The 15,140-nt window shown below is 43.9% G+C and overlaps 1 protein-coding gene across 1 annotated transcript in view; it reads right to left on the bottom strand.

Moving 5' to 3' along the window:
- The window catches only part of SLC9A4 (solute carrier family 9 member A4), a 65,628-nt gene extending 51,015 nt beyond the window's left edge, over nt 1-14,613 (bottom strand). The window contains exons 1-2 of the mRNA XM_028103775.1: nt 14,358-14,613; nt 8,045-8,508 (exon numbers count right to left, since the gene is read on the bottom strand). Coding sequence (XP_027959576.1) covers nt 8,045-8,508; nt 14,358-14,613 — 720 coding nt within the window. The remainder of the gene's footprint in view (nt 1-8,044; nt 8,509-14,357) is intronic.
- Nucleotides 14,614-15,140: the final 527 nt, after the last annotated feature.

Genomic DNA, 15,140 nt, shown 5'->3' with positions numbered 1-15,140 from the left:
CACAGAACTCAGAGAAGCATTTTACCGACCAGATTACCAGTTTGGTATAGAAGGATATAACTCAGGACCAGCCAGATGGAAGAGATGTGTAGGGTGAGTTATGGGGACAGTGTGTGGAGCTTCCATGCTCTCTCCAGACACACCACTGTCCCGGAATCTCCACGTTCACCAACCCAGAAACTCAGAACCTGGTCCTTTTGTGTGGTTTTTTTTTTAAAGACTTTATTTATTTATTTGACTGAGAGAGACACAGAGAGAGCACGAGCAGGGGGAGCAGCAAGAGAGGGAGAAGCAGGCTCCCCACTGAGCAGGGAGCCCGATGCGGGGCTCGATCCCAGGACCCTGGGATCATGACCTGAGCCGAAGGCAGACGCTTAACTGACTGAGCCATCCAGGTGCCCCTCTTTTGGGTTTTTTATGGAGGCATCATTACATAGGCACGATTGATTAGATCATTGGCTATTGACCAAGCAGAGTTCTTCTCTGCTCCCTGGAGGTCTGGGGGTGGGACTGAAATTTCCAACCCTCTAATCACATGGTTGGCTTCCCTGGCAACAGGTCCCAAACCTTAGGTGACCTAGGGGCTTTCCAAAAGTCACCTTATTAACATAAAAAAGACACCTTCACAGCTGTCATCCCTGGAAATTCCAAGGGTTTTATGAACTCTGTGCCCTGAATGGGGATGAAGACCAAATATATATTTATTATAAATCACAATATTATAAAGATCAAATCTTCTGTACTTACTCTATGCCAGGCACCATTTTCATGTTTATGTGTATCAACTCACTTTAATTGCCACACAACCTGATCTTCATTTTACAGAAAAGAAACTGAGGCCCAGAGGAGTTCAGTAACTAGGGCAAAGTCACACAGCTGCAAGTCACGCTACCAGGAATTGAACTAAGGTCTATGGCCTCGCCATCCATGCTCTTGGCCACACTTTTCTGCCTTTTAAATGACGTCACTGGAGCTAGGACCCCTTGAAGGGAGGAAAGTCATAAACTAGAGAAAATCATAAAAGAAAATTCACCTCCACACAACCGGTTTTAAAAATCTTTCCCAGATCCTGGGACGCCTAGGTGGCTCAGTTGGTTAAGCGTCTGCCTTGGGCTCAGATCATGATCCCAGGGTCCTGAGATCAAGCCCCGCGTCGGGCTCCCTGCTCAGGAGGGAATCTATTTCTCTCTCTCCCTCTGCCCCTCCCCCTCTCCTTGTGCTCTCTCTCTCTCTCTCTCTCTGTCAAATAAATAAATAAAATATTAAAAAAAAAAAAAAACTTTCCTTGATCCAGTGCGGCTTCCTCTGGCAAGATACTCACTACCGTCCTAGCTTGGTTTAAACTTGCCATCTTGTCCTCAAAACCAGCAAGGTCGATGGCTGCCCCTCCTCCATGAAGAGATTGCCCTAAGGGTCAAAGGCCCACCATTCACGTTCATGTGCCCCGTGCCCAGGGCAGCCCCAGAGTGAACAGGGGCTCCCTGAAGGTGTGAGAAGGAAGGACACTGAGACACTAGTATCTACCCACCTCAGGCACTTAGGCTCAGGGAGCAATCCTGCCGTTCAGTGTTGGAACAGTGTGTCAGAGGGGAACACCCGTTTTCTCGAAGCTTCCTTTACAAATCCAAGCTCAAACTGAGTGTCACTCTTGGGAGTCGGGGAGGGAGAGCCGTGGTCCTGGACATGGCCAGAGCTGGGCAAGAACAGCCTCTGCACAGTCTCTCCTAGTCCCCACCCCCCCCATCCATTGATTCACTCTTTGTGTGGCCTTCATTCCTGCATTCCAGCCATTGACTCAGCAGCGCTTCAAGGCTCAGTGCGGCACTCTGGTCCCGGGAATGATGGCAGGAGCTGCTCAGAGAGAAATCACGGGGGGTCACCTGGCAACTAGTTCGCCAAGTTAGGCCGGCAAAGAGATGCCAGGATGAGACGAGAGGAGGGCAGGGAATTCTAGCATAAGGGGTCTGGCAATTTAGGATCTAAGGCCAGCAACAAGCATGCATAATAAACAGAGGGGTAAACTGAATGAAAGGTAGAAGCTCTCTGTGAAGAAACTGGTGCTACGGTTTGCCAGCTTAGAAGAGCATCCTGGAAAAGCAGTGGGAGGGCAACTTTTCACTATATCTTTTGGATCCTGAGCCACAGAATACACCGTATCCAACAGACAGCTTCCTGACAATCTGTGTCTTTATAATAAAAATAACAATGAAGAACCATAAGCACCTGGTGATCTGGGAACTCAAAGGCTCAAAGAAGCGAGAAGAGCCAGCGGGAGATGTGAACCCAGATGTTCGAGTCCGAGGTGGGGGCTGGGGTGTCTCTGCTCATAACCCCTACATACTGTCCCTTCACGCCATGGGGACAACAGACTCTGCCACATTAGGTTGTTGTGAAGCTCGAGGAAGGAAATCTCCATGAAGCACCATCCATGTGAGGGGCCCAAGATCTGGGCTCAGTCGGACATTTTCATTTGCCTCCCTCTACTACTCTCTCATTCACTGTTGTCCTAGAGGGTGGACGCCAGCACAGCAAGATGCCAAATGAATATAAAACTAGGAAAAGGAATGAAAATCAGAGGGAAAGAAAGCACAGGTGGAGAGGGAGAGGTGAGGGACGGCATGGAGTACCAGTCAGGAGCCAACATGCTCTGGAGCCCTCTGCTCAGCTCAAGTCTCAGTCCGGGCCCATGCTGGCCTCTTGGGCGTCTCAGAGAAGATGGAGGAGGGGGAAGATGGGGAGAGATGGGACCCCAAAGAGACCTTGGTAGCATTTCTGTTTCTTATTTAGCAAACTGACTCAGGAAAACCAGGGAGAACTGTCTGCCTACAGTAAACGAAGTAGTGCCATATTTCAAACCAACTGCCCACTCAGAGCAAGCCAACCACCATGCTGTGTCCAGGAGCTGTTGTGACACAATAGCAGCCAACCGTCACCGAGTAGTCACTGCATGCTGAGTACTCGTGACACTAAAAGTTTAGTATGAACTTTCCTGTGACCCTATGAGCTAAGGAATATCATCAACCCAATTTTACAGAAATGAGGCACAGAGATGATCAGAATCTTTCCTGGAGCCACACGTTGGACTCTGCCCAGTGAGCCAATTCTGAGAAAGAACACTGGCTTCACTGCTAAGTGGACGTGAGCCCAGTGCACTAGGACGTAACATGCGGATTCTCTCGCATCCCTCCGGGCTCCAGGAGCTGAAAACGCGAAAGGATGGGGCGCCTGCCTGGCTCAGTGGGTAGAGCATGCAACTCTTGATCTCAGGGGTTGTGAGTTCAAGCCCCATGTTGGGTGTAGAGATTACTTAAAAATAAAACCTTTACAGAGAAAGAGAAGGAAAGAAAGAAAGAAAGAAAGAAAGAAAGAAAGAAAGAAAGAAAGAAAGAAAGAAAGAAAGAAAGAGAGAGAGAGAAAGAAAGAAAGAAAGAGAGAAAGAAAGGGAAGGAAGGCAAGAGGTAATAATTCAAGGAAAGAGATTAGAATAGGACAGAGCTGTGTGTCTGGTCCAGACTGTCCTTAGTCAGGCAGCATGCCCTTGTTCAATTTAACTTCCTTTGCCTTGTTTTCTTCATCTGTGAAATGTGGTTATTAACTCATGTGTCATAGTAAAATACAAGAATTTAATAAAATAGTAAGGGTTGAAGTGACCCCACACAGGGCCTAGATATAGTAGCTGGATATAGTGACCTGCTGTGACTTTGGCCATGAGATTCAACTGAGGATACTAGTTATCATATTAGAGTTATTTGGGTTTTGTCTCTGCTCCCTTTGCCCACCATTAAGGGTGTGTTCTGGTGAAATGTTCAGCAAGAGGGAGAAATACGTGGGACAAGAGACCTGGAGAATCCAATTCAGTGGTATTTCGACAGTTCTGGAACAGCTCCCCTTGACTGAGAAAGCAGCTCTTCAGTGGATAAAGATCTGTGGAGTTGTCACATGTAACCCACAAATCACAGATCACTTTCCAGATGAGTCAGACTTTCTGCTACAAGAGCATGCTTATGACTGCAGCCTTTGGGAAGGCCCCTTCCTCAATGAAAGGGTGAGTTCAAGGCCCTTCGCTCAAAATACAACTGGACTGCATTAAATACCAGTTGCTTTCAAACTGCTTTCTAAATCTGGCCGTGGAGCTTCTCTGGTTTCACATTGAGCCACAGAAGTGCCCCAGCACACACTTAATACTCACTGTGCTGTGGGTGACCACAGTGACCCGGGAGTGACGTGTGGGCGACCCCCCCAAAGCCAACACAGCAATAGCTTCGCCCATTGGAGGTCACAGCAGTGCCCTCAGCAGATACTCTGGTGGGTTGAAAATTATAATTTTATTTTGAAATGATCATTAAAAAAAACAGTCCAAGTGGAAACAATTAAACTTTGGGAAAGTCAAACAAATGTTGCTAGCCAAGAAACCCCGACCAGAAACCAAGCTGTGATTGGCTCTAGATGTAAAATCTAGGAGAAAAACCAGGGGGACGTCAGATTCTCAAGTTCAGAGGCAACACCAAAGACGTAGCAGAGTCCAGTGTTATAAATAGCCATTCTGGGAAAATTACAAGGGGTGGTATTTAGAAAGTCACTAGTGAAGGAAAGGTTGAAGAATTAATTACCTCAGAATGGGCTGCCAAGAGGTGGCTTTGATGTTATCACAGATAAGCCTCCTCAGTGACACTGCCGGGAGTGGGGGGTTACACTAAGCAAGTAACAGCAAATAACTTGGATTTAAGTGAAATCGCTGGGAGACGAACTGTGAAATGAACACATCATCCTCAGAGGGGCCATCTTGGGAGTGGATAGGTTCCCGGCTGAGGTCGCTTTCTCCACTGTAATAACACAGAGAGGATGAAATATTTAAAGACAGGATGGGCTGAGGAAAGCGGATCTCAGGGTCAATCCGGCCCAGTGTGAGGAGAGAGCAGCCCTTGTTCCAAACATAGCTTTGCTTTAGGTCAAGATACATCAGCTACTCTCAAGTTAAAGGCAAGAAGCCATGAGTTCTCAAACGTCAGCAATCATCTGAGGTGCCTGTTAAAATACAGATTGCCAGCTTCCATTCTCAGAGAGTCTGGGATGGAGTTTGGACATCCAAATATTCATGAGCCCCACTGAGGTGATTCTGAGGCACATGGCGGGAGTCTGGAGTCTGGAGTCCCAGGCTCTCCTCCCAGTTTCTGACAAATTGGCTTCCTGTGGAACTTGCCCAGAAGAAGAGAATGTGGAGCCTTGATGAGTCTAGCATCTTGCTGAACAGTTGGAGATTCGCATTATGAATCAATAAATTGACTTCCAACCTCATGTATGGGTCTCCTTCACTTGGTGAATCCACCCTAGATATCTTGGATTACTTTTTAGGAGCCTTTTGCCCCCTGTACTATCGTTTTTGGGTTTTTTTTGCATGAAGTCCTCACTATAAAGTATTGTGTGCCAGATGAATTAAATAGCTAATTGTAAAAGGGGAAAAAGAAAAAAACATAATGTTTGTGGGGCGTCTGCGTGGTTCAGTCAGATAAGTGGCCAACTCTTGATTTCAGCTCAGGTCATGATCTCAGGGTTGTGAGATGGAGCCCCGTGCCAGGCTCTGCACTTAGCAGGGAGTCTGCTTAAGATTCTGTCTCCCACTCTGACTCCCGTTGGCACTCACTCTCTCTCTCTAAAATAAATAAAATCTTAAAAAAAAACATAATGTTTGCATTTCCCTTGGTTAGATACAATCTCTGCAAACAAAATATGAAATCCAGGGGCAATAAAAGAGTACATTAGGTCTGAGCTCATAAAAATTTAAAACTTCTGTAGGATAAATAATACCATAGTTTAAAAAATTTTAAGTTACAGAATGAGAGAAAGTATTTGGTTTGTATGTAATACTCAAAGGTTTAAAATTTAGATAATTTAATGAGTTTCTATGAATCAATTAAAAAAATTAAAAAACAGCAAAGAAAAATGGACAGGATGTGATAGTTGCATACAAAAATTGGGACATACTTATAAAAAAATTCATTGTTTATATGAAATTTCAATTTAACTGAGTGTCCTGAGTTTTTTTTGTTTTTTGTTTTTGTTTTTTTAAGTCTGGCAACCCTAAGAGGATATGAACTTCCAGTTTACAGAATGAGAAAAACTAATGATCCAAGACCATTGAAGAGACATATACAAATTAAAACAAACATGCCTAACTTGCTTTTGCTCATTCGATTGGAAAACATTAAGAAGCAGTGTCCCTTGTGGGCTTCAATAAAGAAAATATTTACTATATTAATATTTAATGCACTGTCTATAGAAAATGTAAGACTATAAGGAGTTTCGGAAAATTCTAGCAGCTATGGTATAAGACCTAAATTTAAGGTCCAATGCTATGTGCTACCTTGACATTTGGTAAAGCTGGGAGGGTCCTGAATGACATAACTGCAAGCTCTCTTCCCCAATCTGATCGCTTGCTGGCCATATAGCCCTCCTTACCAATCGGACCGGGCGCAATACCTGTTCATCCCTGAGTATTAGGGGTCAGTCTCCTGACAGCCTGTGGAATTATGCAAAACAAGCCAATCACATCATCCTGTGGGAACCAGGAGGCACCTCTCTTCTTGTTACTACAAAACCTTAACCCCATACCCCTCATTTTTCTCTCTGTTCCCAAGTGCAGCACCCATGTGGCCCTGTGTCGTGTGTGGTGTCCTCATCCCCTGGGCTGTGAGTGTATGTACCTAATTGGTGTCACCCCTTTATTGTCAGCTGTCCCTCCTTATCCCTGAGGCAGGAATCCTTCCCTCATCAACCCGATGAAGAGGAGGTGATTAAAACAGCAGCATCTTTCAAATTTTTGAAGGTATCCACTTTCGAAATTTCACTTCCAGAATATTCATCGCAACATTGCATTTTTTTAAATTAAAAAGTTGGTAGCAACCTGAATATCCATCCGTCAGGAAATGGTTAAATAAATTATCGTCAATGTAATCTGCGAAATACTACCTAACTACCGAAATGATATGGAAGGAGTTCCAAGACTTGTTATACTTAAGCAATACGTATACCCACACCCAATTTATGCAAAATAATATACACCTACATACACGTGTGTGTCTGTATGCCTATATACATATAATAAAGACAGGGAAGGAAAATGCCAAACTGATCAAAAAGGTTGCTTAGGTGAGGAGAGGGACAAGGGGAGGCTTTTGTATTTTTATGCTGTGTAATTTTGTACCGTTTGAGTCTTCTATGCTGAAAATGCATTCTAGTATCACTTATGTGATGTGATAGAAATTTAAAGGTAAGAAAACTAAATCAAACTATATAAAGTCTCACAGACTAACACATGGCAAAGGTTTGTAGTAATGTAACACAACTAAGCAATGCGAGTGGCTAGTCTGAATATTCCAGCACATTCCAAGACATCTTCTGGGCCTTAACGCTATGTGTTGACTTAGCCCGTTAAATTTTTCTCAGCTTCTCTCCAGAAGGAGTCCTAATGCAAAAATGCCTCATTCACATATTCGGGAGGAGTCAGGTAATCAAGACTGATATGCCAGCCAACACATTTTTGCAAATCCTTTTCAACTCCCTTCCTACCCCATTTTTATTTAACTTCATCATCTGATGCAACATGTTAAAAACAAAACAAACAAACAAAAAGTATAGAAAGAGAAGGAGGATGAGGTCCAGTGAATGAGAGAAAAAAAAAAATGGTTAAGTACTGTTTATTCCAGTGTGAAAACCAGATGAGCCCTTGGCAACAGTTTCTCGCTTGCTAAGTGAAAAGCTGAATTTAACTAAACGATGATAGATATGTCCTCTCCTTTATCTCTCTTTAAAGAAGCCATTTATTTGGCTCATGAATGACAAGCAGCATTAGTGAGCAATCACGTACTTGATGCAGATCCTAAGGGAAGTCACCAGAACTTGGGTCACACTCCATTGACCAAAGCCTATCCCTGCCCTGCCAAGGCCGAGTCCCGCTCAGCCTTCTCCATTTGCCCCGAGGACAGACTCCTGTCTCCAGGCCCACCTTGACCCCTGCTCTCCCTGGGGACATTCTTTGACATCTCACCACACTAATGCCGTCATTGAGAAGGGCCTCCCCGAAGATCATCATGTAGAGCGGCTCGTTCACCCGCGCCTCCTCGAACACAGCCAGCACGGCCACGGGGTCCACGGCTGAGATCAGGCTGCCAAACAGCAGGTTCTGAAGCAGGTTGACGTCACTGAGGCCAAAGGCTTTGATCTGGCAGATGAGGTAGAGGGAGAGGCCAATGCCAAAGGCATTGATCAGGGCCCCCAGGCCTGCCCACCACAGGATGGACCCAATGTTCTCAAAGAAGGGCCGCGTGGGCATGAAGTAACCACCCTCCAGGACGATGGGTGGAAGGAGGTACAGGAAGTAGATGCTTGAATCCATGACGGGAGGAGATTTATGGTCGGTGCCAAAGATGATGGCGCCCACCAGAGCCCCAACGATGATGAGGAGGCAGCTTTCTGGCATGAGGCCTGGCAGTCTGTGGTAAAGATGGAAGCCTAGGGAAGAGCGGAGAACCACATTTAGATGTTTGCAAATAAAATGGCTCTGGCCAAGAAGATGCCAGGGGACTGGTGTACAAGAGGCCTTCTAAAACCAAGCAGGGGGGACCTTGGGTAGGCTGGCTTGCGTCCCCGAGCCTCAGTACCCCATCTTTAGTGGAGACTAGAAATGTCGTGGGGTCTTTCAATCAGGTCAGATACTTAACATGCCAGGCCCAGTGCAGGTCTCAGAGCAGTCCTCAGCCAGCTGCCCCCTCCCCCTCCCCCTTCTTGCTCCCCCCCACCCCGCCCCCAGTACAGGGTCTGAGAGGGCAGTCGGGAAAGAGGAGCAAGGAGGGTGGAGCTCCTTTGCATTCCTGCAGAACCCACCTTTGACGCTCATTCAGAGTCAGTAACAGTCACCTAAACATCAGCTTCTTCCAAACTTCCAAACTTTATTGGTTTGGTGAACCAAAAAATGAAAATTCAGTCCTTCATTGTATTTTCCTTATTTAACCAATGACACGCCACCTGGTCAGCCATGTAAGAAGCAAATCAAGGTGGCTCAGTTGGTTGAATGTCTGACTCTTGGTTTTGGCTCAGGTCATGATCTTATGGGTCGTGGGACGGTGCTCTGAGCATGGGGCTCCATGCTCAGTGGGGAGTCTACCGGAAGATTCTCTCCCTCTGCCCCTCCCCCCACTCGTGAACTCTCTCTCTTTCTAAAATAAATAAATAAATCTTTTTAAAAAAGGAAGGAAATCAAGTCGCATTCCCTGAACTCCCATCACTTTGCCCTCATGCAATTCCCTTTCTCATCATCTAGGTCTCAGTAGCTGTCCCTTGAGACCATCTCCTCCTCCCTATTTGTACAGTTACTGCCTTTATGTAGGGGCTCCCCATTTCCCATCCTGACTTCTGCACTGGCTTCCTGACCTCGTATCTCACCCTCAACCCCCCAGCTCATTCCAAACTTCGGCTGCCAGATGACTTTCCCAAACCACGCGTATCTATACTCGTCTCATTCCCCACCTAAGACCTCTGAAGGCACACAAAGCATCTCACAGATTTTAAACTGAGGGTTATTTGTGAAGCTTCCTTGGGCCAAGACCAACTCACTGCTAAGCACTGTGTGTGACATGGAGAACCAAACATGTTTATTACAGTTCCAGCTATTGATGAAATTTCAGAACTAAGAAATTAGTTCTTAGTTAATTTAACAAATTAACTAATTTAATTAGTTAACAAATAAGAAGACAAAAACAAGGCAACACATAAGAATGCGGTGAAGTGTATACTGACTATATCAGCAAACAGGAGAAGAGATCAGAGCACAGCAGGCCACTCTGGGGTTCTCTCCAAGTCAGTATCCCTCCCACCCGACACTACCCATATGCATCCGATGTTATAGCCCACCACACACCTTTTCCCTGTGGCTCACCTTTCCTGTCCTCATTTGTTCCTGCCTGGATCGTTTTTTTCTTCAACTTATTTAGGTCCTGCTCGATCTTCAAAATTAAACTTTTCCCAACCACTTCCCAAGGAAATCATATGTCTTCCTCTGAATTACTGTAATATTTTATCAGTATCTGTCTAACAACAATGTTCTCTTTCTATCGTTTTCTGTGCATGGCTTATCTCTCCTACTAAGCTCCAAATTCTTCCAACTTGGACAGAATGGCATACAACTCTTTATCTCCCCAAAGTGCTTAGCAAGGTGTCTTACCCACGACAGCTGGTCTATTTGGTGAAAGAATCTGTAAGTGTGTACATGAATGATTGATCCGGTTAAATGTTTACCAGAGAAGCTTTTATATGGGAAGTAGAAATTGAAAAGGTTGATGGGGGATGGCTAGGACTTATGTAGCAGAATGGAAGAGATTTTAGGTGGGGAGAACTCTAAGAGAAAAAGTAGAGAGACAGGAATGGCCCAGCCAGATATGTCCGACATTCCTTGAGGAGATCCACCTGGCTGGAGCAAATTATGAATTAAGAAGAATATTGGAAGAAGAGTCAGTAGATGATTGAGCCAAATAAGAGAGGGTTTTGAGTTCAAGGCTAAGGAGAGAAGATTTCTCCCATAGACCACAGGGAGCCACTGAATGTCTCCTTAGGAATCTTAATTTTAATTCCATTTTAGCCATTCTGACAGGTAGGAGGTGGTATCTCATTGTGGTTTTGATTTGTATTTCTCTGGTGATGAGTGATGTTGAGCATCTTTTCATGTGTCTGTCGGCCATCTGGATGTCTTCTTTGGAAAAATGTCTGTTCGTGTCTTCTGCTCATTTCTTAACTGGATTATATATTTTGGGGATTTGGGGAATGCAAATTGGTGCAGCCAAGCTGGAAAACAGGATGATGGCTCCTCAAAAAGTTAAAAATAGAACTACCTTATGGCCCAGCAATTGTACTACTAGGTATTTACCCAAAGGATACAAAAATATAGATTCGAAGGGGCACATGCACCCCAATGTTTATAGCAGCATTATCAACAATAGCCAAACTATGGAAAGAGTCCAAGTGTCTGTCAACTTATGAATAGATAAAGAAGATGTGGTATATATATACAATGGAATATTACTCAGCCATCAAAAAGAATGAAATCTTGCCATTTGCAACAATGTGGATGGAGTTAGAATGTAGTATGCTAAACGAAATAAATCAGTTAGAGGAAGATAAATACCACATGATTTCACTCATATGTGGAATTTAAGAAACAAAACAGATGAACATAAGGGGAGGAAAAAAGAGAGAAGCAAACCATAAGAGACTCTTAACTCTAGAGAACAAACTGAGGGTTGATGGGGGGAGGTGGGCAAGGGGGATGGGCTAAATGGGTGATGGGTATTAAGGAGGGCACTTGTGATGAGCACTGGGTGTTACATGTAAGTGACAATTTAAATAAAACTTGAAATTAAAAAAATTACAATAAAATAAAAGGGATTTTAAGTACAGCCATCCAAAGAGCATGTAGGTTTCTGGGATCACAACTTTGTATTTCCTTTGTTATCAGCAGGCAGGTTATTATGATAGAATATAATTAGTATCAAGGGACATTGTCCAAAACCACAAGGCTACCCACTGGCTTCAAGACCATTATAAGGCCTCCTTCAAGAGTTTGAGAGTCCTGCTCTCTCCATTTCCTAACAACAACTTTCCCTTCCTCCTCTCTGCCCTCCTCCTCCTTCTTCCTCTTCTTCAGTTAGTGCTTATTTTAACTACACTGAATTTTTTAACATGTAAAAGAGGTGGAAGAGCCTATAGTGTGATTTTCTCTGGCCCCGTATCTCCCCAGTTTGGTCCTTCTTCCAGGAATTGAGTTTCCTGAAACGCATCCAACATGCACCTGTCTTAAGCCAAGTTACACCTAGGCAGTGGTAGCAGGAAGAGGTGCCATGCACTGTAAAGCAGGGCGTTGTAAGGAGAAATGCCGTGTGCATCACACTCTACAACTCTCCTTCCCTTTCCTGATGGACAGCAGAGTCAGTCACTTTAAGAGTCTACAACTCCAGTGCCTGAAATTTAAATGGCCACCAATAACAACGTCTTGCCCAAAAGTCAGAGAGGGCCCTACAATTCCATTCTGCCCAATGACTCAAGGAACACCCTTCTGTAATGTGCCAAGAAGCTGAACTAAAATAAAAGATAAACAACAAAATCTGAGGTGACTCTGTATTATCATTGTTCTATAATATTCTTCTATAACACACATAGTTGGCTGTTTTAAAAAGGATTGGAGGAGAGTCATGATGTTCTTGTGTCCAAATGCCTACCAGGCAGTGCTAGATTCATCTGTTTTCCCCATTATGCTAAGCCCCTTGAGGCCAGGAACCACGGTCATTCCCACATATGGTAGGGGCATTCAATAAATGTGTCTTGACAGAATGACTGATGAAAGAATGAATGTTAAATGTAATGATTATTAATTATGTTTTGATTCAAGTTTTACAATATAGAATCTTAAAAAAAATCTATACAGATTCCTTATGTGTGAAAGTTTTATGTCTTTTTTTTGCCCCAGGCAAATGAACCACCATCTATAAAACTACAAGCCCAGTACTTGACACATAAGAAATAATAATCATTGAGTATAGCCTTCTTTTCACGTGCAACATAGAAATAGTATAAGTTCTTAAAGACTAGCAAATATGAAATTGTATTTGAATAAGCATGATCCAACTGATAACCTACTGAAGTTTCTTTTTCTAAAGTATGTTGAATTTCACCAAAATGAAAATCAAGAACATTCAAGCAAGTAGTCCTGGAACAACAGTGTCCTTACCATCCTCTGAGCTTCTAGACATAGTGGGTCTGGGTACATGCAATACTCTAAAAAAACAATCTCTGTATTATGCTAATATAAAACCAAGATAAAATATATCCTTTCTGTATTGAGCCTTTTAGTGACATAGAATGTAAACCTCTTTGCCACTAGAAAATCCTTATTTGCACCAAAAGGAGCTCTTAGAAATAATTTCACAGCTGGGTACACGGAGACTTAGAAAGACAAGGTGACTAGCCAGTCAGTGGCAGCTCTAGTTCCTTGACTCCCAGACCAAGTTCCGCCATTACTGTAAAGAGGGAAGGAGTGGGTGGGGGCAGTATTGTTCACAAAGGAAAATTCAAGATCCACATAAGATCACTTTGAATGATCTCATTACCCATGTGTTTGCATGAAAGGTGGTAGAACCCTAGCTCTGAACTGAGAACGTTAACCCATTAGAAAACCATTTATCACCTGAGCACTTTTTAGAAATAACGTGAGACCCTTTGTGTAATTTAATGCTTTGACAAATCACACAGGAGTTCTTCAAATTAACAATTTCCATTCACTCTTCACACTTTACTAGCTCAAAATGAATAGCAATCGTGAAGGACCGTCTAGTGAATACACCAGTACCCCCGTCATCCCTGCGGAGGGAGTTAGATGAGTAGACAGAGCCCACAGTCCTGATCCCCGGGAGTCATCTGCCAGATCCCATGGATCAACACTTACTTCACACCCAGGCTAGAGGAAAATTATAAAGAAGCATCAAAATGAATCATAGATTCTATGCCGATAGGACAACTTATCTACTCAAGTAACAAAGATCGTAACGGAGGCAAAGGAGATGTCATGTTTAATAATTGAGATAACTGTATCAGTTTTTCACTTTGGAATAAGCTGGTTTTAGGGAGACAAGGGGGTGGAGTTAGGGATTAAATGATCACAGAGTGTAAACCATTATTTTGATTAGAATTTAATCCATGAACTCAAATTCCCTTTATTTCACAAAGGAAACCTGAGGTGCCCCAGTAGCGCCACTTGGCTCAGGCGTAAACCAGGATGTTACCAACATATTCTCTCTTATGCCCCCACATCCCACCACTGAGTGATATAATAGTGGCCTGTGATTGTCTTGTTCCTTGCTTTCTGTCATTCTGCAAGGAATACATGTCACTTTTAAAGAATAAACAAAGGGAGTCATTGATGAAGCCCATAGTTGCATGGCCAAGAATGAAGGAAGAATATTCTACAGAAGAATATTCTGTAATTTCCAATGGGCATCATTCCGAGGTCTAATGCCTTATGCTCTAGTTTTTATGGCATAGAACTTGAGATTTCTACATGCCAGTAAGGTCACATAGGTGTCACCCTGAAATAAGAAGAAATCAAAACAACCCAGAACCCAGAAGTACGCTCAAATTTCAAAGCACAATCCTGAAGTATTATGTGACTTTATAAAAAGCAGTTAGGACTTCCCCTTGACTCTAAGGAACAGATTTTTTTTTTTATGTAATAGCAGTAACAGTTAAAATCTGTAGAGTTCACCACCTATGAGGCACATGGAGAATGACTCCCCCAACCAGGTGTTTGTGGGACTTACCTATTTTTGCAAGGGATGCTAGAAGTATCCAGAGGGTGACCTCATAAGGAATTTGCACGTAGTCATAATCCAGGGCAAAAACAGATATCTTCTCATTTACCTCTGAACTGGCAGCAGCAAACCAAACATTAGCTTCATGCTGGGCAGTGGAATTTGTGGATTCGTTCAAATCTGAAGATGCTTCAGAACACTTGAGGGCCACCAGCGGTAGCACCCAGTTCCAAGGACTGAAAGGCATAAGCATCTGAAAACCCATGCTGTGGGCTCCTGCTACCCCGTGTGTGGTTGTGTGCCAGACATCAGCCGTGAGGAGGGTTTCCAGAGAGCAAAGGCGTCTACCTGGGTCAAAGGTAACATACGCACAGTCTATGGGTCATTCCAAGAAGACTCCGAGCGTGTCATTGAATTCTGAGTGTCGATGTTTTCAAATCACCTTTAAAGGATTTGTGTCCAGATAACTCAGCTTCTGGCTCAAAGGCGTCAGTCATTCAGTAGACCAGTTAAAGCCCAAGTCACCTGTGTGACCTTCATCCGATCATGATTTGAAGAACAGTTTAGGAAGGGGAAAAACTTGTCTTCATCCAAAGCTGTTTCCTCACTTCACTGCACACTGGTTTCATCTTGTGAGTGAAAATTAAAAAGGATACCACGGTGTGCATTCCAGATATCACTGGAGTCCTTCCGACTAGGAAGGGAATCCTTCCCTCTCCACCGGGTCTCAGTAAGGAGCTACCTGTCCTGCACCTGCTCCTTCTCTCCTCCCCCTGCTCTCGCACTTGTTTT

Source organism: Eumetopias jubatus, unplaced genomic scaffold, assembly GCF_037043125.1.
Source record: "Eumetopias jubatus isolate StellerSeaLion01/CBP00866 unplaced genomic scaffold, mEumJub1_p1.0 scaffold_9, whole genome shotgun sequence".
NCBI lineage: Eukaryota > Metazoa > Chordata > Mammalia > Carnivora > Otariidae > Eumetopias > Eumetopias jubatus.
This window is presented reverse-complemented; position numbering and strand designations above follow the sequence as displayed.